This window comes from Scleropages formosus, chromosome 4, assembly GCF_900964775.1.
Source record: "Scleropages formosus chromosome 4, fSclFor1.1, whole genome shotgun sequence".
Lineage (NCBI taxonomy): Eukaryota > Metazoa > Chordata > Actinopteri > Osteoglossiformes > Osteoglossidae > Scleropages > Scleropages formosus.
This window is the reverse complement of record NC_041809.1, coordinates 22530075-22555375: the sequence shown is the minus strand read 5'-3', so window position 1 is coordinate 22555375 and position 25301 is coordinate 22530075. Positions and strand designations below refer to the sequence as shown.

At 43.8% G+C, this 25301-nt stretch overlaps 1 protein-coding gene and 1 non-coding gene across 2 annotated transcripts; one reads left to right on the top strand and one right to left on the bottom strand.

Moving 5' to 3' along the window:
• Window positions 1-1254: 1254 nt before the first annotated feature.
• LOC108936044 (smoothelin-like protein 2) lies at window positions 1255-14601 on the bottom strand. The gene is made up of 9 exons (XM_018755099.2): window positions 13460-14601; window positions 5379-5460; window positions 4904-5170; window positions 4715-4777; window positions 4463-4529; window positions 4135-4278; window positions 3896-4016; window positions 2686-2837; window positions 1255-2084 (listed from the first exon to the last, which is right to left on the bottom strand). The coding sequence occupies exons 1-9, from the start codon at window positions 13970-13972 to the stop codon at window positions 1958-1960; spliced, it is 1536 nt and encodes a 511-aa protein (XP_018610615.2). The 5' UTR covers window positions 13973-14601; the 3' UTR covers window positions 1255-1957.
• Window positions 6280-6400, top strand: LOC114910459 (U6atac minor spliceosomal RNA). Its single transcript, XR_003797651.1, has one exon. It is a non-coding gene; the product is annotated as a U6atac minor spliceosomal RNA (small nuclear RNA).
• Window positions 14602-25301: the final 10700 nt, after the last annotated feature.

Here is a 25301-nt window from a genome sequence, read left to right as displayed (position 1 = left end):
ACATTTATTCGACCAAACCGCTACATCTCAAAATAGCCAGCAGGTGTCAGTGTTTACGCACTAAAATGCCGACCCTGGCTATACTCAAACAACAATTTTGTTTTTAAAAGGCCCAGACTGCATGTGTGTCAGAAACACACACACACTGGCTGAAGCTGCTTGTCCCAAGCGGAGTCACGGCGAACCGGAGCCTAACCCAGCAACACAGGGCGCAAGGCCGGAGGGAGAGGGGACACACCCGGCATGGGATGCCAGTCTGCCACAAGGCACCCCAAGCGGGACTTGAACCTCAGACCCACCAGAGAGCGGGACCGGCCAAGTCCGCTATGCCACCGCACCCCCCTCAGAAAAACACAATGCTTTTTTGTTCCTATAACATTAACGCTTTGGACCCATATCTCCTGGCACGCTATCCTGTTGGTTATGAGGTGTTGTGCAAGTAAATTAAAATGATGACACCCAGAACAAAACTTTTAAATACAGAAGGCTTTATTTTGGTTTTACACTGTCTTTGTCACTGCAGTCTTTTCAAAAAATGAAACTCAGCAAACACACTATGACTTTAATAGGGAGTCGGACTTTATACTTCTTTGGTGGAATACACACAGATATGCAACAAAAACACAATTGCACCAAAAAAATTTTTACTTAAAGTAGGAATCATACAGCGCTGTGATTCATCTGAGTCTCTTTCCTGATGAAGAATCTAGAAGAAGCCATAAAAGCTAGCTTTGGTATGGCGCTATTTTCTAATATAGTGTCTGTATGTTAGAGGTGCTGTGAACACAGAAACTTCTCTGAATCATAATTGGGGATGAAGATGACAAAATACAGTACCGTAAAGCTCTGATGCATCTATCAATAAAAATAATAGTAGCACAATAATATACCAAACAAGTTTATAAAATGCTTACATGTTTGAAAAATTACTCCTGCAGCTACTTTGCATTTACTTTACGCTTCTTACTTTAAAGATTTTTGTCTTTACTTGATATTTCCAAGAATTTCTGAAAGAGTGAATATTAAGACAGGCCAATTTCACATTGGATGAAATGAGAGATTATCATATGGGCTGCACCTGTTCATGTTTCTGTTTCCTGTGCCTTTGCAAGCCAGTGTCTTATGGCCACAAAAGGTACCTTGGTTCTTTTGGTTAGGAACATCTGAGAAACAAGTTGTTAAAGACGGAAACATTTAAAATTTTATTCTGAGTAATTAATGCTTGAAGATACAAACATTTCCAATTTTATTTATTTATTTCTTATTGCATTTCTTTGCTGTTATATTTTCTAAAATTTTTGTTTGTTTTGGAGATTGTCCGTCTTTCCATGTACCTCCATTAGTTGGCAGCAAAAACGCACTGAGACAGAACAGAAACACAACAGAAGTGCCGGACCTCCTTCATCCACTGTGTTTACCCTGTTTGCAGCTTGTATCTTGTATACTGCCAATGGAAAGACGGAAGCACTACTGACTATATTTCATTATTATACTTTGTCTGAGGTTTTTACAAAACAACACCTGTTAATAAGTGCAGGGATGTCTGTATTATTCAGCTTTTTCAATTGCGACTTAGTGGTAAAAGGGACTTTGGAAGTACAAAAAATTAAATTCCGGTCCCAAATGTATTCATAACCCAGTGCATTCTCCTTATTCACATTAAGGCTTCTCGAAGAATCGACGAGAAGCAGAGAATGGTAGTGAGATTTACATTTGTGCAGTGGTTAGTGATCTTCTATTCTGGAGAAATCTGCAGAATAGGTTAAAGTAGTAGTTCCATGATTCCTCCACTCCACTTGACTGTGTTGACTCCAGACTTTATAATCCAGGATGAGTGTACTATTAATCTGAATGTACAGAGGAGGGGGTGATGTGGTAGTTATGGCCATCCCTGAGTGGGTAGGATTTGAGCTGTGATAATGCAGGGGGAAAGAAGAAGTGGGAAGGTGTCTAGTCCTCACTCAAACCTGCGTAGATGGTTGTAGAGGGACTGCACATACGTGAAGACACACATGGGGTCAGGCTTGTGGCCCATCACCATCATGTCTTCCACTTCAATAAGACGGTCACAACCAGCTTTCTCCCTGAGACAGGAAGGAGAAAGAGTGTCATTGAGAAAGTTTGCATGAAAGGGTGTGTGAGCAAGATATATGCTTAGTGCTTTTTGGATGTGCATGAGATTATACAGTCTAATAATTTAAAACTGAGGAACTGATATATCACTGCTAACAGCTATGTACTTGAAGAACTGCAACTGAAAAAATATTGACTATGTCCTCCTGTTTTGGCTTTGGCTTCTTCAGCAGAAATATCATCACACAAAACTGAATATTTTTATAAAAAAATACCTATAGGGTGATAAACTGTAATGCCTGTGTGTTAAGATACAAAATCAGAGAGATTTATTGTTAAATACAACCTTAGAGTCAGACTTGCTGGTACAGACAGAATTCCAGTAGAAATAGACTAATGGAAAACAGGTGGAATTTCCAAAATATTTGGAATGTTCAGAATGTTCCAATAAATAATGAAAAGGCTGGTTTTCCTAGATTCTCATTGGGCAGATTCTGATTCTGCCTATGTACATATGGGCATACGGTGAATGTACGGTAACTTAATGATGAGGATACGTTCAGGCAGACAGAAATCTTTGTGGTACATTATGCTATGTCGCATCCCACTTACTCCGCAGTGCTGAAGGCTACCTCAAAGTTGTGCTTGCGGTTGGCAGGCAACAAGGCATTGTAGTCAAACTCAGTGGGGAAGAAGGAGTGTACAAGGGCGCAGAAGGCCATGCCATCACTCCAACTGGAGGAGAAGTTCTGGATGTCAATGTTCTTTGAGAAACCAAGGCAAGAAAGGAAGAATAGTCATAAATCAATTTTTTGGCTGTCTTATTGCTAGAGGGGTGAATGGTGATGATGACTGGAGGACCCCATACCTGGACAGGGGCCACAAAAACTTCAGCAGTAATTCGTTTATTGAAGGAGGGGAGAACAGCATTACTTCAGGGGACCCAGAATTCCTTGCCACACTCTTGGTGTGTTATTGTTTTTGTTACATTATTTACCTAGCCCATTCTTTTTTCAAAAAATCTTCAAAAATCGTAAATCCTATTTAATTATTTATTTAATCATTCATTTTAATACCTGCATTTATTACTGTGGTCAAGATTAAAGAAAGAGTTCATCTTCTTGACCTTCAGCAACAAGTTCAACTACTACTTGATCAGTCGCTGCCAAAATGTAAATCATGCAAAAAAATTGTACGACATGCAAATAAATAATTTTTAAATGTAACTTAGCTGAACTGACAAAGACTAAAACAGTGTTAAAGAGGGGTGAAAAGAGGGAAAGGCAGACATAGGAAATAGAGCTGTAAAACGTGTCTGGCAACAGGATGGAGGACTGAGAAACTTCCTCTGTACGGATGATTGCCTATTTGCAGACCAGAGTAAAGGGAACACTTGCAGAAAGAAGGCCAGGCATAGTACCCTGACGTCCCCTCTCTAGCCAATGAAACCCTCTCAGTCCAGGGCCCGGAAAAACTCTCCCCACCAAAGGGAACATTTCATCTAAAACTGAGCTCTATGTCCCAGTTCAGGGTCCTCTTGGCGGCCAAGGGTTTCTGTCTGACTCTCCCTCTGGGCTATGCTTTTAGCAAAGCAATTTGTTTCCATTGCAGGCTTTGGCCAGGACAGTACTCTATTTAAACAGATCCATATGCGATGGCTGTTGTTTCAACACATGTATGCGTAGACACACACACACACACACACACACACACACACACACACACACACACACAGAGCTTTGATAGACTGAAGACTCAAGGTGCAGCTCAGAATTTAAAGTTGAACAGGCTCACAAGATACTGAAATGACAAGGTAACCCACCTGGTAGCCAATGGTTTTGGATCGGCACCATTCCAAGAGGATCTGCTTGATGCTGCTGGCACTGGACACACCAAAGCTCTGTGAGCGTTTCAGCTTGGGCTTGGAATCTAGGGCCTTGGGTCTTGGGGAAGAGTGTAACAGAGTCAAATGTGAACTAAAGAGTGCCATTTAAAAATAGGTATAAAAAGTTGGCAAGAAATGGAATAAAGAAAGGGATCGGCAGAAGTTGAGCCATGTACCTGATGGGTTCTGAGTCCAGCCTTTCAAAGCCTGGACGGCGCGGCTGTGCCCCAATGGAACGTGGCAAAGTCTGTGACCTCACCAGCTCACGCCTCTTTTCCATGGCCCTGCCAAAAGACATTCCCTTGTCTCCATCGATACCCCTTGAGAGAAGAAAAGCAGAAATAAAATGTTACCTTATCCCTGTGCCAGCACTTCATTAAATGTAGTTTGTGACTGAACTGAACATGTTTTTTCATATCCTTTCATTCTTCTGCCAAACACACTCCCAAACGTAGTGCCAAATAGACTTAACTGTACCATGTTTTTATATTTTTTGTAACTCACCTGTCTGTGCTGGGTGGTGTGAGAGGAGAGTAGGTAACTGACTTGGACAGCAGGGATGAGGTCCTATCTACAAATGACAAACCAGAAGGCTCATAAGAGAAAGATGGACAGATGAGTATAGAGTGATACAGAGATAAAGACATTATTGGGAGGCAAGGATAAAGAGAGGGATCTAATAAAACTGAATTGGCTAAAGGGAAGAGACAGTAAAAATACAGGAATAAAACTCACTAGAGATAACGTCAGCCTTACCAGTGGCAGCAGGAGAGCCCATCGTTTTCACTGGTCCTGGGGCCCATGTCTTCACTTCAGGTGCTGAAATAACAGAGTTCAAGTCAGACACTGAAGGAGGAGGACCAAGACAGACAAATGAGGACTTGGAGACACAGAAGGTAACAAGAAGAAGAATATGACAGCTCAAAATATTCAGGTTCCTCTCACCTGGCTGACTGAGAGGTTCTGACACTGGGTGAAACAAGGCATTACTTGATGCTGGTTGGCTGGTTAGCTGAGATTCCATGGGAAGTGGGGCCTGGGCTCTGGCAGGACTTCCCAGTGGCTCTGGGGCTTTGGTTATTGGGGAGGCAGGCGGTTCTGAAGCTTTGGTTGTAGCGGTGATTGGAAGGTGGAAGCGTGACCTAGCCATGGAAGCTGGGTGCTCCTGTGGAGGGTCTCCAGGGCAAAGCCTTAACTCTTGGGACACAACACCTTTGTCCAATTGGACAAGAACATACACATTATATTAGAACCACATTCTGAGTACCATAGTATAATATTTTGTTGAACAGCAATTGTTCTTGACTTTGAACCTACTTTCCTCTTGTTGTTTCCAACCCTCATCCCCAGGACTACCTCCTTAACTCTATGTTAAAAGCTATTCACCAAAGAAGTATGTAGCCCGTGCACAGACGGGTACCTGAGTTTGCTTGGTGTCCATTTTCCAGCACAGTCCTTGCTGGGGTAGGGTCTACGTCAATGGGTTCTTCTCTCTCTGTGCTCTGTGAAATGAGGAAACAAATCTTCAGTTTTCATTTATTTACAAATAAATCCTGATGAACCTAATGAGCTGCTTCTTCTACTGGATTTAGTACTTTCAAACCATTTACTAAAAGCTTTAGACTAAGGACTTTAAGTATCACTGTCACAATGTCTTGAAAGTGATCTTGAAGTGGTCAAAATCGATTTCATATTCTGAATTCAGATTTTGAACTCAAAATCAGATCAAAAGTTGAGAACCATTAAATGACCATCATTACACATTTTCATATCCTTATCCTTATGTACATGAAATGCAAGTGTAAGAAAAGTGTTATATATCAGGCTGCAGTTTGTTTCTGTTGTTGCTACACGTTTGTGTGGCATCTTAAACATGGTCTCTACCTGCATATCTTTACCCTTTCCAAGTTGATGCCCAGATAGTTCTCGGGCTCAGAAGAGATACCTTGACTCCATCACAATTCCACATCATCTGTGAGAGGCTGGAGACTAGATGGTGGGTTGAGATGGATTTCTTTCAAAGATTAAAACAAAAAAAAAAAAATTCTAATTTTTTCAAGCCAAATTGTAATCATGAGATTGGAGGATTTTGAAAAATTTTTCATATTGTTTTCTATTCACATTGAAAAGTAGGAAGAAGCAATATTCCAGAGTCTTTTTGAGACATAATAAAAATGTGTTACTGTAAATTCAGGAAAGAAACAAGCTAACCCGTTTTTTTTTTTTTTTTTTTAGTTTTGCTTACTATACTTGATTCAAAGAGGAATATTTCAAGATTTGAGATTAGACACACTGTAAAAAATGAATATGTAGAATATAACATGTTAAAGTAGAGATGGTTAGTACTCCCCCCTGATAAGGATGAAACAGATCCTGGTAAGCCTTCAACACACATGATTACTGCATAGCCACCTACTTAGCGGTATCCGTAATGAGAGGTTGTGTTATTTGGCAGCAGGTGGCATTGTGGCTAGAGTTGTTGCCTTGTAATTGGAAGGCCCCAGATTCGAAGCCCCATTCTTACTGTTGTACCCTAAACTACTATAGGAAATATTACCCGGCAGTATAAATGTAAAAATAATTTTTAGTGACTTAATATACAAATCTAGTATCGTAAGCCAATTTTGATAAACGTAAATAATATTCTTTAGGACACAATGCCATATTTCTATAATATTGAAAAGATCCAAAAGGAAAATAAAGTGTAACATTACTTATTCTTGTATTTTAAACTGATCATAATCATTTTAGGAAAAATAAACTCCATGTGCATTTAGAAGAATACTTAAGAATCCAAGAAATACAGTGACTATACACGGTTACCTACACGGTTGAGGCTACAGTCTCCAGTGATGCACTTGAGTATGTTTCTGCTGTGAACTGCACCATTAGGGTAAGTGAGAGGGACCACATGCCTGCCTATACAGCTCTGGTTGACTCAGACAACTGATCCCACAGGCATAAGTACACATACTAGTGGAGCATCTTATCAGCGAGATAAACAGGCTGGAAGTTAGGCTAAATCTGGATCTGCATGACGGGAAAAGTCCAACCCTCAAATGACACAGTTCAACTACTGATTTTCCGTTCAGCTACAGAGTTTTGACAGACAGATCTGTCCCCTGTGGACACTCTCCTTCATCTGTTCTCATCAGTCATTAAGCCATTGCATGAGCATTATTACTCCATTTCAGTATGCACTGAGCCACTGAAACACAAGTGCCTAACTGACCATAACAGGCTATGTGCCCATGGAAACCATGTGACAATAACTGACCCCCCTTCCCCCAGGACAGACTTTGCTCTTTGCTTTTATCACCACCTCCTGCCCTGTTTTACCCTGACCTATACGTCTGAAGTAGTGTAGCGCCTTGGGAGCTCAGCAAATAGCTTCAGGAATGAGCAGCCATGCTTTGCTGTCAGCTTGGGAGCCCACATTTAACACATATAATTTCTCTGTGCATTTTCACAAGCACAGAGTCACAAGCAGACTGACAAAAACATACATGCAAAAGGGTAGTAAATTCCTGACGTGCGGTAAGTTATGTGGTTGTTGGGGGAGCTGCTAGTTGACATCAGCTCTTAAAAATGTTGATGAGTATGAGTTTTTTTAGAAGGGAAGGATTGGGGGTTGGTGTGGGCAGCTGTTTAAAGCTAGCTACAGGACCAAGCCACTTAAGGTATCATACAGCCCCACCTCCTAGTTCCCCAACCCTGCTTTTTTTGGTATCTGTGTGGTTCCTGAGGCTTTCAGCAGGCTTGCGCGTGGCTTTTCTAACAGCAGTGCACACATCTTTTCCTGTTAACAAATTACTAGAAGGGCCTCAGTAAGCAGCACCCTACCCCCATGAGTTCGCTCTCCCTGATGAGATTACATAGCTAGGATTTATGTTTGTAGGGCTGTATCGTGAACCCTGCTGAAGGTCTCCCACACAAAAGCTCCTTGTCCAAGATCAGACTGGTCTATGAGCTCTGCAAAAGCCTTCTTGAGAGCTACCATGACCAGTGAAGCTATTTAGAGGATAGGGAGCCAAGCGTAGCCCACTTGGGGGTATGCAGTGTCCTGGAGGTGAGCTCTTCTCCTCTCCTTCCCTGCACAATAAATCTATCCCCTCCCACTCTAAAACCCAGATACTGCATTATTGGATTACCTGGGGGCAATGATAAAGTACCAATCTAGACTGGTTAAATGGAACAACATCCATAAAGGGCCCTTGTCCTGTCCCTAAGACTTCCTGGGGAACAGTCTGTATTGTGTCCTTTTTCCAGCCCTCAGAGATCTAGGTACCCACCTCTATCCAGTCCCAGTTTGTGATACTCATTTATCCCTTTTTTGAAACAGAGGGGCCCACTCTGAGATTGGGCTATACCTTGAACAGGGAGAGATGAATCTGCCTATTCATCACCGTGGGAGTGTACTACCACATGACAAAGAGACAAAGGCACTGGAAAAATCTCCCACCAAGCTTTCATGCTCTTTTTCAAAACACAGGACACAATTAATGAGAGAAAGAAAGGCTGAAAGGTGAAGGAAAATGAATTCATCAAGATGCATCTTTGATAGCATCAAAGGAAATGCGTAAAAGTACTGAAAAACATATGTGGCCTGTCACCTGTATTTCATTTATACTGTGCACCCTGCAAAATGGACACAGGCTCTCCAGGGATTTGAACCTGCAACATTTTTATTAAACTGGATGCTTTTAAACATTATTTCAGGAAAATTTTCACATCCAGTCTGACGATTCTACTGGTGATGATTCATCCAGCTGCAATCAACTGAGGAAGTACTCAGTAAGAATTTTTAAGTACGTCATCAACTGGGTACAGTTAAGATGGGTTGGCAGGTAGGAACTGGGTAGCCACATCATCAGCTTCGTTTAGATTCTGGAGTGTGATTGTGTATTGGGAAAATGGGTAGGGTTTGAGGCTGTGTGCTTGTGCGGGGTCTTTCTGTGAGCAAGCCTCAGGTAACACACAAACCCTTAGGGATTAACCCACCCTAAGGTTTCAAATCCATAGCTGCAGAAGACGACATTCTCCTTCCCTCCACCAACAGGCCCTCTCACGAAAACAAACAAATAAAACGTAAAAATAAAATTGCATCTTTATCCCCACGCTTGCGGATGGATCATGGCTTTACGGGAAACATCCCCCCCTACTATTACCCTGCCCTCTTGCCAATACCTCGTAATACTAACCCCCACCTCTTCTACTGAAAAATCTAAATTAAACTTGACAATAAAAGAGAGAGGGGGAGTTTCAGGCTCCCAGCTGACCTGATATAAATGGCCCACCTCAAACAAAAACTCCATGAAGTACTCATTCGCACTGTAGCTTTCATTCTCAGTCCCCACCCATGCTTTCCACCCTGACCTCTCAGTGACCTTTACAAAGGCTGAACAATGGTGGTGGGAGATGGGCCAGGGAGGGCCAGGGAGTGAGGTCATCACCAGAACAGAATGTTATTAACCCGTATCCATGGAGACCAAAACAGCCGCTTGTCTCCACATATGCACTGACTGCAAGTCATTTCGAGAGGAGTCCCCACTTGAACCCCAAACTTCAGTTTATTCAATTCTCTTTAATTCATATTGTTTTTATTTGCTTGAAAGGCATTCTGAGGTATCCCCCAAACGTTTAAATACATATTGCATAAATCACAATAAAATGGAATATTATTTTATGTCCACCCTGCAAGCCAAATTTATTTCTCCCATTCTCTTTAACTGACTCTCCTCTACCCACTCTTCTACTCTCCCGTTGGTCTCTATTGCTAGACATTATTAGTCACTCAGGAGATTCTTGTTCTAACCTCTTCTTCCAGAAATTCATCAAGGTGGGCCGGGAACCAGGAGGATTTTAAAAGTCCAGCTCCATTTAGAGGAGGGAGGGGTCTGTCTCTGAGCAAGGGGGGAATTTTGTGGTTTTAGCTCAAAATGACACCCCCTAGGCAGAAGAGGCCATGCTTGGGATTGTGCCAAAGTAAAAAACAGCTTGAAGATCACAAGACCACAAAAATACAAACCATCCCACTTTAAGACTCTCCTGAGATTTTAACGAGTAGAGCTGCTAAGCAGTAAAGCTTCCCTGTTTGCAGTGTAAATGAAATTACTGAAATTAATAACCATCTCCTTCTCAAAGTGGGATCTTACAGTGTTACTCTCCTTTAAATCGCTAAGGAAGAGGAACATTGTAGAATAACTGCTGAGTGAATGAATCAAGCACCCTTTTCTTCCACATCTGAGGACCATGCACCAGAATGTAATTAAAGCTAGGGGCTTATTGGAAAAAAGGGATGTTTGGGGTAGGGGTGTGTGGAGGGTTGCTGAAGGTGCCCTGTGAACTTTTACAAGGCCTTTAACAGTCGCTGTGAGCCAACAAGTATGGGTAGTAAAACAGAATTTTGGAGAGGTACATAATCAATTAACTGTGCCAAGGTAAACTGCCCCTGGAATGGGTGGAGGGAGAATTTCAACTTTTCCAAAAAAAAAAAAAAAAAAAAAAATAAAACCAAATGTCGTGATGCCTTAGAAACAGAGGATTTCCTCCTCAGACAGTACTGTTTTAATGCACTTTTCTTTAAAGTCTTCAGATCAAAAAGGTTTACAATTTTCCAGGAGTTGTTTTTAACTTGATTTGATTACACTTCTGGACTTGAAAAAAACATGAATAACCGAATGCCTCTATACTGCATATTCTATGAAATACTGTGAAATTAAAAGATCTGGATGGCTCTATGGATTGAACTGGGTAGTGTTTCTTTTGCTGGTCCAGGCTTATGAATGACCACACAGTTTTATAAATGACAAGAGCAAAGAACCAGACACAGATGACTTAAGGGCTGATGTTCCAAGGGAATTTAACAGATCATCAAGATTAACATGCTGCACATGTGGTTTTCAAGAGCTCTTAGCAAAATCCTGAAGATGTCTCAGTCAAGTGGCAAGGAAGAGTGACTGGCCACGGTTAATACTAGTGCGGACAGACCACCATGGCATACATGACATGATGCATCTGTGGACCAAATAAGTAAAGTAAATAAGAATAGATAAAAACTGAAATTAGGAACCAATTTAAAGCAGTAGATAAGTGGGCTAGAGTGATGATTTTATGCATGTGAGACAGAGGGTTAGAGTGATATCATCTAATAAGAACAAGATGGCTGTTTGTCTGTGTTCTGAGAGAGACAGAGAGCCTTGTCCCAGTAACATTAGAAGGTTAGATGTCCACCCAAAACATAGCTCTGGAATGACAAAGGGAGTTAGGATCGCTGGTGGAAACTCACAGTCACACGGTCCTCGCTGGAGACAAAGAGAGGACACCAACCATCTGTGTAATGTGTGGCTCTGAGAGAGAGGAGGGCTACGGCACTTTCTCCACATTCTGAAATCTTATAAATTACACACATTCATTGCTTATTTTGATTCATTTATTTTGTTTTCATTCCCCATGCAAATCAAATCCTGTGTAATATTTAGTCTTCTGGTATTGTCAGATATGCAGAGGCAGAGAAAAGATATTTCTTTGTGTGATAGCCAGCTGTGCGGGAATTTATACTTCGATGAAGTTTGCCACACTAATTATTATTTCTTTATGCCAATGGCTGGGAGACATAATAATGATGACTGCAAGTTCTAAAGTGCTGCCATAAAACACACTATAGCTTGATGCCCCAACACTACTTTGCCTTGGCCAGAAAGAAGCAGGATTCTGGACCTTCATAATGTTCCAAAGCTGATCGTACTACAATGATAGTCCCGCAGGACTACAAACCATGAGCAAAGTCCCACTGACAATCTCGGACGGACATCTTCGTTGCTGACACGGAGGAATGCCAATTGCCAGTTGTTGGGCAGGTGTGCAGGTGTGTAACTGTACAGATGTCTGTGTATTCATATGAGTGTCTCTTTCTCCAGACACAACTGGTTATTAGCCCATGCTGCTCTCTGTGAAAAGGAAGTAGAGACCACAGAGAAACAGAAGAGACCCAGGCAACCCTGAAAAGCAGAGAAGGCCAAGAGCCCTATGCGTTCTGATTCCAAAAACTGACCCCTAGTACTTTATACAAGTACTGAGCTCAAGTACAGATTACAAATATTCTATACAAGCACGAATGCAGCACAATGAAACCCTGTGACTAAACTTTTGAGATTGTCACCCATCAGATGGCTGATGCTGGTTAATAACTCTTCAATGGCACACCAGACAAACTGACTGAAGTAGTCTCAATATGAGTTCTGAAAATGAGGGCACACTGAAGGTTGTAGTATGAAGTTTACATCCAAACGTCAGTTGACTGTTGCACTTTTACCAAGAGAACTATACCAGCTCCACAAAAGACCCTGTATATCTAACCCATACTTTGGTTCTGGCCATCAGGTGTAGCAGAGGCATTCAAAAAGAGCACAGGGAAGGGAACAGGAGGTCCAGACGTGTGGAGGAGGTGGATCTGTGAAATTCAGAAAAATTTTGGCCACACACTGAGAAAACATTTCTGCTGCAGTAAAACTGAAGGATGAGTTTGCACAAATCTTCTTTATCTTTATCTAATGCAGTGAAAGACACAAAGAAAAAGAGACCATTGCCGGTGCCTCAAATGGAATTTATCTCCTTGTAGAAACTGGAAACTAGTAAAACGACACTATTTTGCTCTCTAGCCATTCCTGCTCAATTTATCGATGAAGTTCGCAATGAAGTTCACCATGAACATAGACAAAAGCTATGGAGACATAAACAAAACATTTGTTTCATACCTTTTTGGCTGTTGGGTCAGTCAGTTTAGTTGTTTTCCATATTGAGATCTGCTTATATCTCAGAAGAAATGAAATTGGCTGCCTCTTGCCTTAGTGAGAGGACAGAAAAGTAACCTAACCCTTTTCTACATCTCAAGAACTGTAGGATTGTGTTCGCTGTTTGCAATGTATGCGGCAGTTCATCTGCAAATGATCTTTGTCCATTTCAGTTTTTCTAGTTGCACTACATTTAAATTGATTAATTTTCTTTATATTCTTTTCACGCTACTTGCTCCAAATAAAGTCAAGTAATGATTATTTGCCATCTACCTTGGGGAATGCTTAGCCTTGATGAGCCACCAGATACGCTATCTTTTTAAACCAAAGCATAGAGGTCTCCTGAAACATATAAAATCACACCACATCATGCAGCACAGCATGGAGGGAATCTAGTTGACCAGCAATGAAGTTCAAAGGCATGTAGATGGAAAACAGGAGTATTCAAATGTGCTGCCCGAGACTGCTTATGTTGGCCGACTCTAAGCATATACATTTACTTGTTAGCTTGTAAATAAGTATTATTATCCTTAATATTATTCCTTATTTTGCAGACTCGCTTGTGGAACGATACTTAGCAGGAGTGGGATTCAAACTTCAGATTGTAAAGCAAGGACCCTAATCACTACACAGAGTTAAAATTATTCCTGACACTGTTAGCATCCCCTTGATGTGCCAACCCTAAAGTGTGCACCCACAGAGTACTTACATTGTTCTTGCTGAACACTGCAATAGTGGCCCGGCTGGAGAATCGCGCCTCCGCCGATCCAAGGATGGGGCCAACACCAGTGCTAGGAGCAGATCCCTCACTGTTGGTGGATGTGGCAGACTGGCAGGTTGTGGATTGTAGGGCCTCCTGGCTGCTGTAAGGTCGACTCATCGATTCCAGTGTATTTGGTTTGGTGGTGCCGTCTCCATCATTGCTGTTGCTGTCAACGATGGCGCTCCTGTCGCACACAGTGCCCGTAAGTGCCTCCACTCGGCGGGTCAGTGCCTCTAGTTGGATCCGGAGCTGCCGGTTCTCCTGCTGTAGTTGTGCCACGGCCCGGCTCAGTGGACCAGTCAGGTGGTCAACCTCCTCCAGGCGACGTTCCACACCCAGCTTGAAAGCACCCACATCTGCATGGAGCTCGCACACTGCAGCCTGTAGGGTGGCCTCGTAGCGGGCCAGCGCCGCACACACCGTTTCCCCCTCCACAGGGCTCTCCCCAGCTGAGTCCATGACCCCAGTGCTCCTTACTCCACCAGACGCGTACCGCCACTTGCTCTCAACTTCGTCTGCCCTCCACTCCCCCGTGGTTTTTGTCCTCTTGCCAAGAAACCCGTGGGATAGGAGCAACCAGCCTCAGTGTCAGTGTTTCTTGCTACTGACTGTGGAGAATCGAGTGACAGCTGAAAGCGCTGTAAAAAGAATGAGGGTCTGTGGGGGCAGCAGGCAAGCCCAAAGAGCTGAACCCTTCAGAATTCCATTGAAGCGATGGTAGGTTCCTCTCAAAATTGTCCTTGGAGCCTGAAGCACGCTCACCACTGTACAGGCGGACGGGTGTGCAGGAAGACAACAAAAATAAAAATCGAGAACTTGCGTCCTCGGTTATTTCCTAAGTGTACAATGACGTTACTTTCAGGTAGACTGAAGAAACATGGGAAAACCCACCAGCTATGTATGTCTGACCTTGGAGGATGTCCTGCAGGTGCCTTGTGCTGACAGAGTGACAGAGAGTGAGAAAGAAAAAGGGAAAGAAAGAACGCTCCTCTGACCTCCTCTGACAGTTCACCTTCGGCGCTCGGGAACTCTGGTCTGTGTATCTGCTCGCTCCCCGTGACAGACGGCTTTAAAGTACTTGTCTTGCAGACACACTTCTCTCTCTCACTTCTGCAACCAGCTGGTGGTGGTGGTGGTGGGGGGGGGGGGAGGTTGAGGGAGGGCTTAATTTTACTTTTTCCCAGCCCCCTGTAAGCGGTTGGTGACTGTCCTCCTCCTAATCTTCATCCCCCGCCTCCCAGTTCCACACTTGCACACCCTTTTCATGACTCTTTGAGTGCTCTTTAACTTGCTGAACTTTTTTTTTTTTTTTTTTTCCAGACGAGCTGCTCGAGCAACTCTTCCATGATTGGAGTTGCTTCAGCTCGGCTCGAAAGAGCTTCTCGGGCTTGATTTACATTTTTGTTTGCACCGCTGCTGGAGTTTACAACCTAAATAACGGTCAAAGAGGACAGTGCAACAGCTGAACAGCATCCTCAAATAAGATGTATAAGTGTTTGTGCGCACTAACTGGCCGTTTGTTAATGTTCTCTAAAAACACCGTCTCTCAGGCCACGGACATACACATTAATAAGCATGCCGATCTGCTCTTGTCACCCAGCTCTTGTCATGTTTAACAGGGAAATGCTCTACTTTGTACTCATATTAAGAGAATAAGAGACACGAAAACTGACAGCATAGATGAAGGAAGAAAGGTAAGACGTGAACTGTGTCGTTTCCTTATGTGAAACTAAAGGTAAAGGGGAAGTGGGGTCACAACAAAATGCAATAATGCTTCGCAAAACATATGGATATACTGTAGTGTGGCTGATTTTATGACTGTTTGAGGTTTTTTAGAGTTAGGGGTATGTGCCATATAAAGAGTCTTATCTACACTGCTGCTTGCAAGATGAGGGTTTCAAAGGAGTAGATGTGTCAGCAGGCATCGCCGATGTGTAAATCGGCACAGCTATGCAAGGTGCTTTGCTTTTGCAAAGAAATTTGAGTTTACCAAAGTCACTTCTGTTCAAAGCCTGCTAGTAGTGAATTAGCCAAGTTGGTTCAGTTGTGAACTTTCTAGAAGATGATGCAATGGCTCTCAGTGACCTCACTTCTGAAGCTAAAGGTGTTATCTCTGCGGGTTCAGAGCTGAGTGAGCAGTTATCACTCGTTTCTCCTGGTGTCTTGGTGCAAACTCAAGGTATTCAGCACAGGGTATATGATGACAATGGTAGATAAGCGGAGTTCAGGGGAAGTGCTGCAGAACCACAGCCTCTTACTGCGGTATTTGTTACCATGGAGCTACATTGTATCCTGTGCTCTGTCTCTCCCTTATCAGATAGAGCAGGTGGACCATGAAGAACTGCGGGGAAAAAAGTGGAACCAAATCACAGAGGATCTTGCATTACGGAATGGACGCACAGGGACCCCGGCTTTGACCCTGCAGCCAGTGGCGCTTATCAGACCTCAGAGGAAAGCCAGAGAGAACACTGTTTTGAACCTGAGCGTGATAAGTGTGTGATGCACTGAGATGTTACAACACCCAGAGTGAGACAGGACTTCTGAATAGCGATAGAAAGGACAACAAGCAGAGCAGCAGTTAAGGTAAAGACAGGCTGGCTCCAACCTTCTAGAACAGTGCTGCAGTTTTCCGAGGAAGGACAGAGCAAGATACTTAATTTAAACCACTCAGCTGTGTTAATGTGCAAGTCTCTGTATGTAACTGTGGGTAAAAGCATTAGCTGAGGATTCCAATACATATTGGTCCTCATTTATGAGCAAAACATGTTCTTGAAAACTGCTCCTAAACCAAATTCTTGTAAATCAGGACCTATATTACAAATAATTTCATTTGTAAAAAATGATAACGTTATCCTACGTCCACAAAGTCCACTAAATGTTTATAAGAAATTACTAAAAAAAATCACCTGATCATATAAACCAGGACAAGTGTACAGTGCTTCAATATTTAACCATGGATATTGTAACAGAACATAATGAGCCAGTTATTTTAAAATCTGTAGTTTTTAAGGCTTGTAACCTGCAGTTATTGAGTTATACCTTTAGTATGATTTGAGGGAAAACAATGGTGATCACTCTGAACTTGTCAAAGCACAGGTATAACATACTACTGATGTTTTATTAAAAATGATGGTTCTGCTGTGTCTGGCACACTTCGTGAATTCCTCTGCATCATGATGAATCATGGTCTATTCTGTTATAATTTTGCCAGTAATTCATTTCATGGAATGAATTTTTCCTTGTTAAAAAAAAAAAAAACAGTAAGGCACAAACCTGACTTTCTTATAAAATCGAAATCTCATCAAATGGGGTATCAAAGACCAATGTGAGTATGTTGCTATAATAATAAAAATAATGATAATAGAACAGCAGCAACAACAATAATAATAATAAAGGTTTGGTCAAGGCTATTGATTGTAGTGTGAAAAATTACATTTTTATTTTTCTTTTTACCTAGATACTAAAGTTGTCACTGTGTATTTTTCTTTTTATCCCTCTCTGATTGCAGAATGAGAGCAGGGGACATTCTGGGATTTCTTGACTTTGACAGCCTTAAACTAAAGGCTATTTTGCATGTTGTTCTGTACATATTAATGCTAGGGGCTAATCAAGGAACACATTGTCTTCATGGCGCTTAAACTTAAGGTTTAGGTTCCTCTTATATGATTGTCAGTAGATTATTAAAAAGTCCTGTGGTCTTTAGGCAGAGTTCAGTGGTAGGTCATCTTGTTGGGAAGGCTTGACCATGTGTTGTCAGAGAGTCTGGCTGTAAAATGTATATTCCATTGTTGTACACAATCTTCTTGAAGCCTTTTTGCGTGATCTGTGATTGCATTAATAAGTTAATACATTTTCTCGTGCACTAATATCCATGTAAGCTTTTATTAATCAATGGAGAGGCAGAGGATTGTATGCTTGGATCTAAACTTTTGTTGTTAAGCATTTTATTTATCGTTTGCAAAGAAGGGCTCCGGCAGTTGTTTGCAATGTGTTGACATTATACACAAGAAAGTGTCGTTTATCATCCCTAAGTGGTCGAGAAGCTTCTTCTTTTTTTATTTTTCTTCCATGCTGTCTAAGACCACTACTACAGAATCCTATTTCGGAGAGCTCTGCGGTGTCGCTGGTCTCTCTGTTGCTGTGGCAAGAATAAAGAATCGCTTACTGAGGCCTTTTGTTGTTTAATTAAGACTTCTTCCAGAGTACACTCATTTTGGCTAAACATCACAATCCATCTGTTCTGCTGAAGAAACCGAAAGGCATCAGATTGTGAATGCCCCCCTCAGGGGGTGATGCCAGCCTGGGACACTATCAGCTTTATGAAACTCCTGCCTACTCAGCCCGCCGAAAACCCCGCGGCTTTCATCATTTCGCAAGACAAACAAAAGTCGTATCTGCGCGGTTCCTGTCGTGCAGAATGTAACCAGAACGAAAACCTGCATGGCTATGAGATCATTGTTTCCAGGGGAACTCGAAGCATGCCAAACATGCACCAGAGAATAAAATAAATAATAAAATTAAAAAAAGAAACACAACGCAAGCAGCGGACGACGTCATTGCAAACGATACGTAATGAAGTGCACATGCAAACTGGCAGAGAAGCAGGGTAGGAACTGGAGAAACTGTAAAACAGATTAATGGTTGTTATTTTTCCTCATAACATCGACAAAATCTCATGAGAGCAAGACATGCTAACGCCGCCCCCACCCTCGCAACTCTCAAGCCCGGCAACAGGAGTTCTCCATCTTAAAGCCGCGCTCTCCCGATTTGGTCATAAATGCATACCGTGTACACGAGCCAAATTTGCATTGAGAGAACAAAATGAAAAGCTGCTGGAACAATGCTGTACTTAAGCATACTAGATTTAACACGAAATGTACAAGGTCAAACAAACTCCACAAAGCAAACAAGGCAGCAGGACATTCAGAATCAGTATCCCCAATTCCGACAAAGCCTAACATGACCCTTGGTGATAGGCATGCCTCTGTAGAGCGCATTGCACGTGTGTAACGAAGGTTAAAACCTCATGCATATACACGCAGGCAGGTGCACACACATGAATTTATGAATGTGTGGATGAGTAGATCCCAGAAATACCGTCCCCCTGCCCGTTGTCCATTCCACGTGGAACTCCGCACACTGCCCTGCAGGTGCCAGCTGGAGCACCTCACACTGGCCACCAAACATCGAGCACAACATCATGCAGAGCCAGATCCTATAGGCCAGCAGTGTTTTATAAAGATACAGAGCTTCTCTTATTTAGACATTACAGTTTTACAAACTGGTGTTACAAGTATTGCAAAATTTGAGACCAGATCTCATAACAGCTTCCTATCGTTAACTTAGCTAAACAAATCCCATATGACAAAATGCAGATGAAGACGCGCAGAAGAACGTCTTGGTTTACTGCACCTCCCTGCTCTCTCACGCACGCACATGCACGCATGCAGGTGCTATGGACCGTCGTGCGGACGAAGCAATGCAGATTCCCAGGTGATGATGGATTCAAGATGGACGAGAGAAGGAATGATGTCATATTCCCAGGCTCCAGCCAAACACTCTGTCTTATCCATCAACTGCTGCTGCATTGGGCCACCCCTGTTCAAAAGCATGCACGCACACACATGCACACGCACACGCACACGCACACACACACACAGACGACCCCCCGATACGAACGTCATCACCGTAAGAGAGCAAACAGGATTCTCAGTTCCTGAGTGCTGTTTACTTTGTCTGCCTTATTTTTCCTATTTACTGCCCTCATGGGGATATACTTCTAAGAAGCGTCCATGCAAGATTAGAAAAAGTATAACTCACAAAATATAGACATTTACCAGAAACAGACACATGTGCACAGAGTCATAAATACATCATCTTGAGCTGATGAGGTCATTATCAGCTATCAAGGTGGTCAAAGACGAGGAGCCAAACCCTGAGGCGAGCAACGCGGCATGAACACGTTTCAAAAGGAAGCAGGCACTTCTTGTAAAATGTTTCATGCAGTTCAAGATGCAGAGCACAGTCTTTGAAAGCATTTTTTTTTTTTTAATGAGAACCCCCTCTCGCTCCCCGTGGCTTTGACAAGTGGAAGCGTTTGTGCTCAGCATTCATGGAAGAGTGTGTGTGTGTGTGTGTGTGTGTGTGTGTGTGTGTGTGTGTATACAAGTGCAAACCTGCAGGGAGCCCATGACTGATAATAGTGAAGGAGCCAGGGGACCTTAGGGTGCCTTGAGAGCTGGCGAGAAGCTTCACTCTGTGTCCTGACACATTCCCTTAGGGTATTAGCTTTGGGGTATTAGTGATGTTCCAGCTGTAATTTATAATCACTGATCCCTGTTGAACCTTGAGGTCTGTAATCCATCTCTACAGGAGCAAACTGAGAGCGTCTCTGTGTTACAGTACAATAATTCTTCAAATTCTGAACCGAAGAACCATGGTTTATGGCACTGATTGCTACCCGACATGACTGCTTGCTGGGTTCATTCCCATAATTCCTATACCCCTCATCCACATGAGGGCTCATGATCATCAGGCCATCCTTCTTTAGCTGTGAAAATCCTGGTGTATAGTATCAAGCCGAGTCTGTTAGAAGGGCTCCTCTAGAGACGAAGACTCCATCGCCACCTCCGTCAAATGATGAGAGCTAATGAGTGCTGCTTAAGAGTACCAGGCCATCCAAGTGGACTCCATTTGGCGCTCTTATCTTCGTGTGCGCTGTCCAACACCCTCCTCCACCACCACAAAGTCTGGAGCAATCCCTGACAGTTAAGCATGCTGGGATAGGCCTGGGAGCCTGACAGCTGAACACTAAGTGATGCAGATTACTCGTAATGAGGGGAGAGGAAAACAATGAGAATGGGGGGCGTGAGTAAGGAGGGGGGAACCTCCAGCCGTATCTGTTGACGTGATAGACGGACAGCACCACGAGGGCAGTTTATTTGAGTAATGGACCAGACTTGGCCACAGCTGGGTAGAATGACCCTGATCGTGGCTCTCAAACAGAATGCGCTTACTCACTGCACATGTTCATATGCGCACAAGTACACACATATGGACCAAATAGCAGAGAATGACCACATTCAGCACAATCCTAATTCCCCAGATCCACCAGGTGTGCTTGGGGGAATCTGCTGCATCAGTTCCCTTGATTTACACACTGCCGCATGACCAGCTAGGGGTAGGGATACGAGTCGGACCTCCTTGAGATGTGCGGGGGGTAAACTTTAATTATGCGTTTTTTCGTTGGAAGCCAGGGGTGTTTCTCTTTGATGTTTTCCATGCGGCGCTTACAGAAACGGCGCCTGTGCATGCAGTCTGACCCCTGACCTTTACTGCAATAGGTACGCCGTTTTGCTGAAGTGGATTGTTTTTCAGTTGCGGTTGATCCATCCTAGCTGAGGCCTGGCAGAGCAACAATAGGATGGACACCAGCTCGAGATTTACGCCGGCTTAGGTTCAGTCTGGAGACGGCGCCTCTGTTGGAAACGGACAAACGAAGACAACGCGGGACGCAGGCGACGAAATCCGACGACTTCATCGGGACTTAGCGGGTTCGCAGCTTTGGTCAGCGAGCTTAAACGTTGCACTTCTGCAAGCGCATGATTGTGTGCTCGCTATGAAAGGATGATGGGAAGCCATTTTACGGTGAGAGAAAAATGTCCCATTGCTTTATTGCTGTTGTTTTCTGCACAATTTTGTCACCTCTCCTGGCTTGGAATCCCCCGCCAGAATTACAGCCTAGATCCTACAAGCGTCCCTCTCCCTGCCTCACAATTACAGCATGCCTCTGAGGAGAAAGAGCCGTTTTGAAGACGAGCCCATAGATAGGTCACGGCGGCCTTCAAGGCTGGTTTTTCCAACAATGCATGAAGACGAAAACGACTGCTCTGGACGCGGCACGCGATGCAGCCATGCGGTTTGCTGCGAAAATGTCCCATTCATTGGAAAGGACCTAATGATTACCATCCCCCACGCTCCTATCATAACAAACTCAGAAAACGCAAACTCTTCCCTGCTGCCTCATGTCTTCCAGCATTTTCCGGGTCAAGCGGCTAAAGACGGAGGAAACCAGAAACAATTGTTTGAAGCCGCTTTGCTCTTAGCGCGGTGACCCACACGTGCAGATACCAATTCCAGAGACCGCAGTTGCTAGGATACCCCACTCCTCCGAAATACCACTCTTAATGAAACTCACCTCTAGGCTTGTCCTAACCCCCCGTCTCACCGATACGGCGGTACTTTAGTTACAACTTTCAAACCGGGACAGTTCCAATTAAACGCGGCTTCTCAAAGATCCACAAAGGCTCAACTTGCACGGCTGAAAAAGGCTTACATCGCAGTTAGTTTACCGCCGTGACTCTCTTGCACGAGGCCAACCACGGCTCCAGCAACATTATAACTTATTTAGGCGAACGTGCGAAGCGTCAGATGATATCATTGCGGAGTCACTGTCCCCGATACCGGTGTCTGATGCACGGATGAATTATGCAGCGTCGCACGTATTCGAGTTGCTGTCTTCAGCCGGATCAATACTGCTATTCCTGCGTTGCAGGGCAGTGCTGCGGGCTGCGCCTGGGTCGTACTCGCCGTCCAGAATTGTGTCAGTAGCCTTATGGAATTCTCCAGCTGTGAGGTGCAACAGTTGTCACCGAGCCTCAACCAACCCTTTCAACCACATGGAAGTATGCGGTAATACCTGCCTAACATTATCCCCAATCCTGCGGGATTAAATTGAAGGGCTTAACGGAGGGGCCAGCCTGGGTCTGTGACTATAGTTGAATTCAGACACTTAATAATACACAAACCCCGCTGTATCTGAGGAACACACCACGTATTCACAGTCCAGCTGTCTCGCGGCCAACTAGGTATCAGTTTCTGCCGAGCGCACGTGGCCATTTAAAAATACGGTGCTTTAATAAGGACAAGAGAGGACTTTCTAAGGCTGTGAAATGACCTACGTGTGGAGCGGTAGTTGTACACGAAGACCCCGGAAGAGAGGAGGAGAACGGGAGAAAGACGCGAAGAGAGACAGAACTAAGATTAGGATGCCAAAAAGAAATGCCCTGTCCGCCCGCCCGGCACAGTGTCGTGCAAGAAAGCTAGAGGAAGAGGACGGTATTGCCGGAGAAGATGAGCGAGCGCTTTGAGATATGCCCTGAACAATCACATACGCGCATACATTCGTAGGTTTAAACACATATTGAGAAATAGGCGCCTGAAACACACACACACCCCTTGTATTCGGTTATTTACAGGGCATAATTATTGGCAGGTTCATGAAGCATGTGTCCTGCTGGTGCACTGTGGGGCCTCTAAAGCTTCCCCTGGAGGTCTGCAGCTGACACCGAGGAACCAGAGGAATGTCCCAAACTCCTTGAATTACAACCCTTGTAGGGCAAGGCAGTAGTGTGTGTGTGTGTGTAAGAAGAAGCAGAGGCACACGCTTACCACCCCAATTTACCTTCACCACTCTATTAGTACTACTATGTTAAAGAGGACTGTGGAAAAACAGGAACGGCTTGTTTCTTTTACCTGGTGGTGTCACTCTTAGGAACCGGAACATGAATGGAAGAAAGGCTTTAAACGGTAAATGGAAATGAAATCAGGCATACATACATTGACAGGTATTTTCTATACTGCAGTACTACAGCATGCAACATTGAGGTATTACTATTTAGCAACAGGTAGTGCAGTGGTTAGAGCTGCTGCCTTACACGTGAAGGACCCAAGTTCCAATCCCCGCTTTAGCTGCAGAACAGTTGAACAGAGGAGGTGTTCTGGGCTGCTGTTGTAAAAAAATTACCCCGCTAGTAGCTTCACTTTTTCAGTCGCTTCCAAGAAAAGTGGCAGCTAATTCCAATCCATGTGGATATACTGTGCAAATGGTCATAAACATACAATGAGCATTAAAATACATAGGTTCATTTTTAATGTGATTACATGAAAAGCATCACTGCTACTTTACAATTCAACACAACGTAAATGAGAATACTGTGTAAATACAAGGCGGGAGAAAGATGCGCAAACACACACATTTCTGAACCGCTTGTCCCATTCGGGGTCACGGGGAGCCGTAGCCTAACCCGGCAACACAGGGCACAAGGCTGGAGGGGGAGGGGACACACCCAGGACGGGACGCCAGTCCGTTACAAGGCACCCCAAGCGGGACTCAAATCCCAGACCTGCCAGAGAGCAGGACCCGGTCCAACCCACTGCACCGCCGAGATGCGCAAACATTTTTTGAAAATAAACTTGTTTCAAATGTGTCCTCTGATGGGATTGCGTTTGCTGTTTTCCTCCTTAAGAATTTTCCCAGAACAAACCTTACATAAAGACAAGCTCACAGGTGCATGCTGGATGGTGGCCATGTCTGGTAACTTGGAAACCAAACAAAACAGTTTTTGCCCGCTTTCCTCTGATCTGCTTTAACGAGACCCTTCAACAGTTCGAGTAATGTGGGACAGCTTGTTTTTCATTCCCGTGTGTGAACAAAAGGAAGCGGCACGACATTGTAGGGGGCTCCACAGGAAGGGTTCTCTCAGAGCCAGAAGCCTAGAATCGTTCAATCCATTCAGTGCAACAGGCGGGATGGGACCGGCGAGCCTGCAACAAGAACGTACGAGGTGCACATTTCAGAAAACGCTCAACCCAACACATCAGCAGGATTCTAACAGCGAATACAGAACAAGAAAAATCTGGGATTGCCATCTTACAACCGCACAGACCTCACACAGTATCAGAGAATGCAGCCCCACTGATGGATGGGAAGCGGTCAAATCCTTTATAAGCCGCACCGACAAAATGGATCCAAGCGCTGAAGCCTCAGAGCTAGTGGACCATAAATCAGAAGGACTGGTGCAGCAGATTTTCCGTGCAGCCACCACACCCTCACTCAAACCACCCCCTGCAATGACTGACAAGTTTCCACATCAGCCTTTTCAAAGATTACGTTTTCCCCGATCGGCATGGTAGCTCTCACCTGAATTCTTCTTACCTAAGGGGTAAGGCAGGAGAGAAGAGTCTATATGCATGTGTGAATCTTCAGGATACATAAACGGATGTATGAGGAAAAGGAGGGCAGGATTTGTGAACTGAGCTGATGGGTAGGCAGGACTGGTTGTCGTTTTGGAGCAGCTGCCATTCCTCAGCAAAGTGTTTATCGTGTGGTTATATGCTGGGATCCAACTCGCAGGTGGGGGTGGGGGGAAAATGGGACGAGGTACCTCAGAATAGCCCAGACTGACCCTCTAAGGCCTCTCACTGTCTGGGGCAAAGTGTGCCGTTTCTGGCCTTGGTGGGGGTGGGCCATTTACATACATCATGATAAAGACAAAGAAGTGAATACTGTCAAAACTGAAAAGAATGTGCATAAAAACTGCTATTGATGATCATCAGTGGACACACATTGTGCTACATGCACAAACCCAGAAATAACACAAATAGAAGAATGGCCGATAGCATCGCCTGACGCAACAGTTCTCAGATGAGCACCAGATCTCCGCTGGAATATGCTTAAACCTGTCAACATGATGATATCATTCTCCAGACTTTTGGGAAGCCTGACAAAGTTTTTCTTGTTTTTCGCTATTCATTGCTCTAATATCACGTCACTCAACTGTTCATGTATGTGTGAAATGAATGAAAGGCTGTGATTGCTTCGCACTCAGGGAAGCATACTTTTCCAATTTCCTTTGTGTTGCACAACAAAATCAGGCTTTTCATCAGTATGTCAGTCATTCCGCAGCGGTGGAAACAGCTGCTCGAGGTGTTGTACACCGAGTACAGT

Coding starts and splice junctions, on each gene's coding strand:
- LOC108936044 (XM_018755099.2), bottom strand. CDS start 13,972: ATGGACTCAGCTGGGGAGAGCCCTGTGGAGGGGGAAACGGTGTGTGCG. Junction 4,778..4,903: donor AGAACCTCTCAGTCAGCCAG/GTGAGAGGAACC, acceptor CTGTTATTTCAG/CACCTGAAGTGAAGACATGG. Junction 2,085..2,685: donor GTAGCCTTCAGCACTGCGGA/GTAAGTGGGATG, acceptor TTCCTGTCTCAG/GGAGAAAGCTGGTTGTGACC.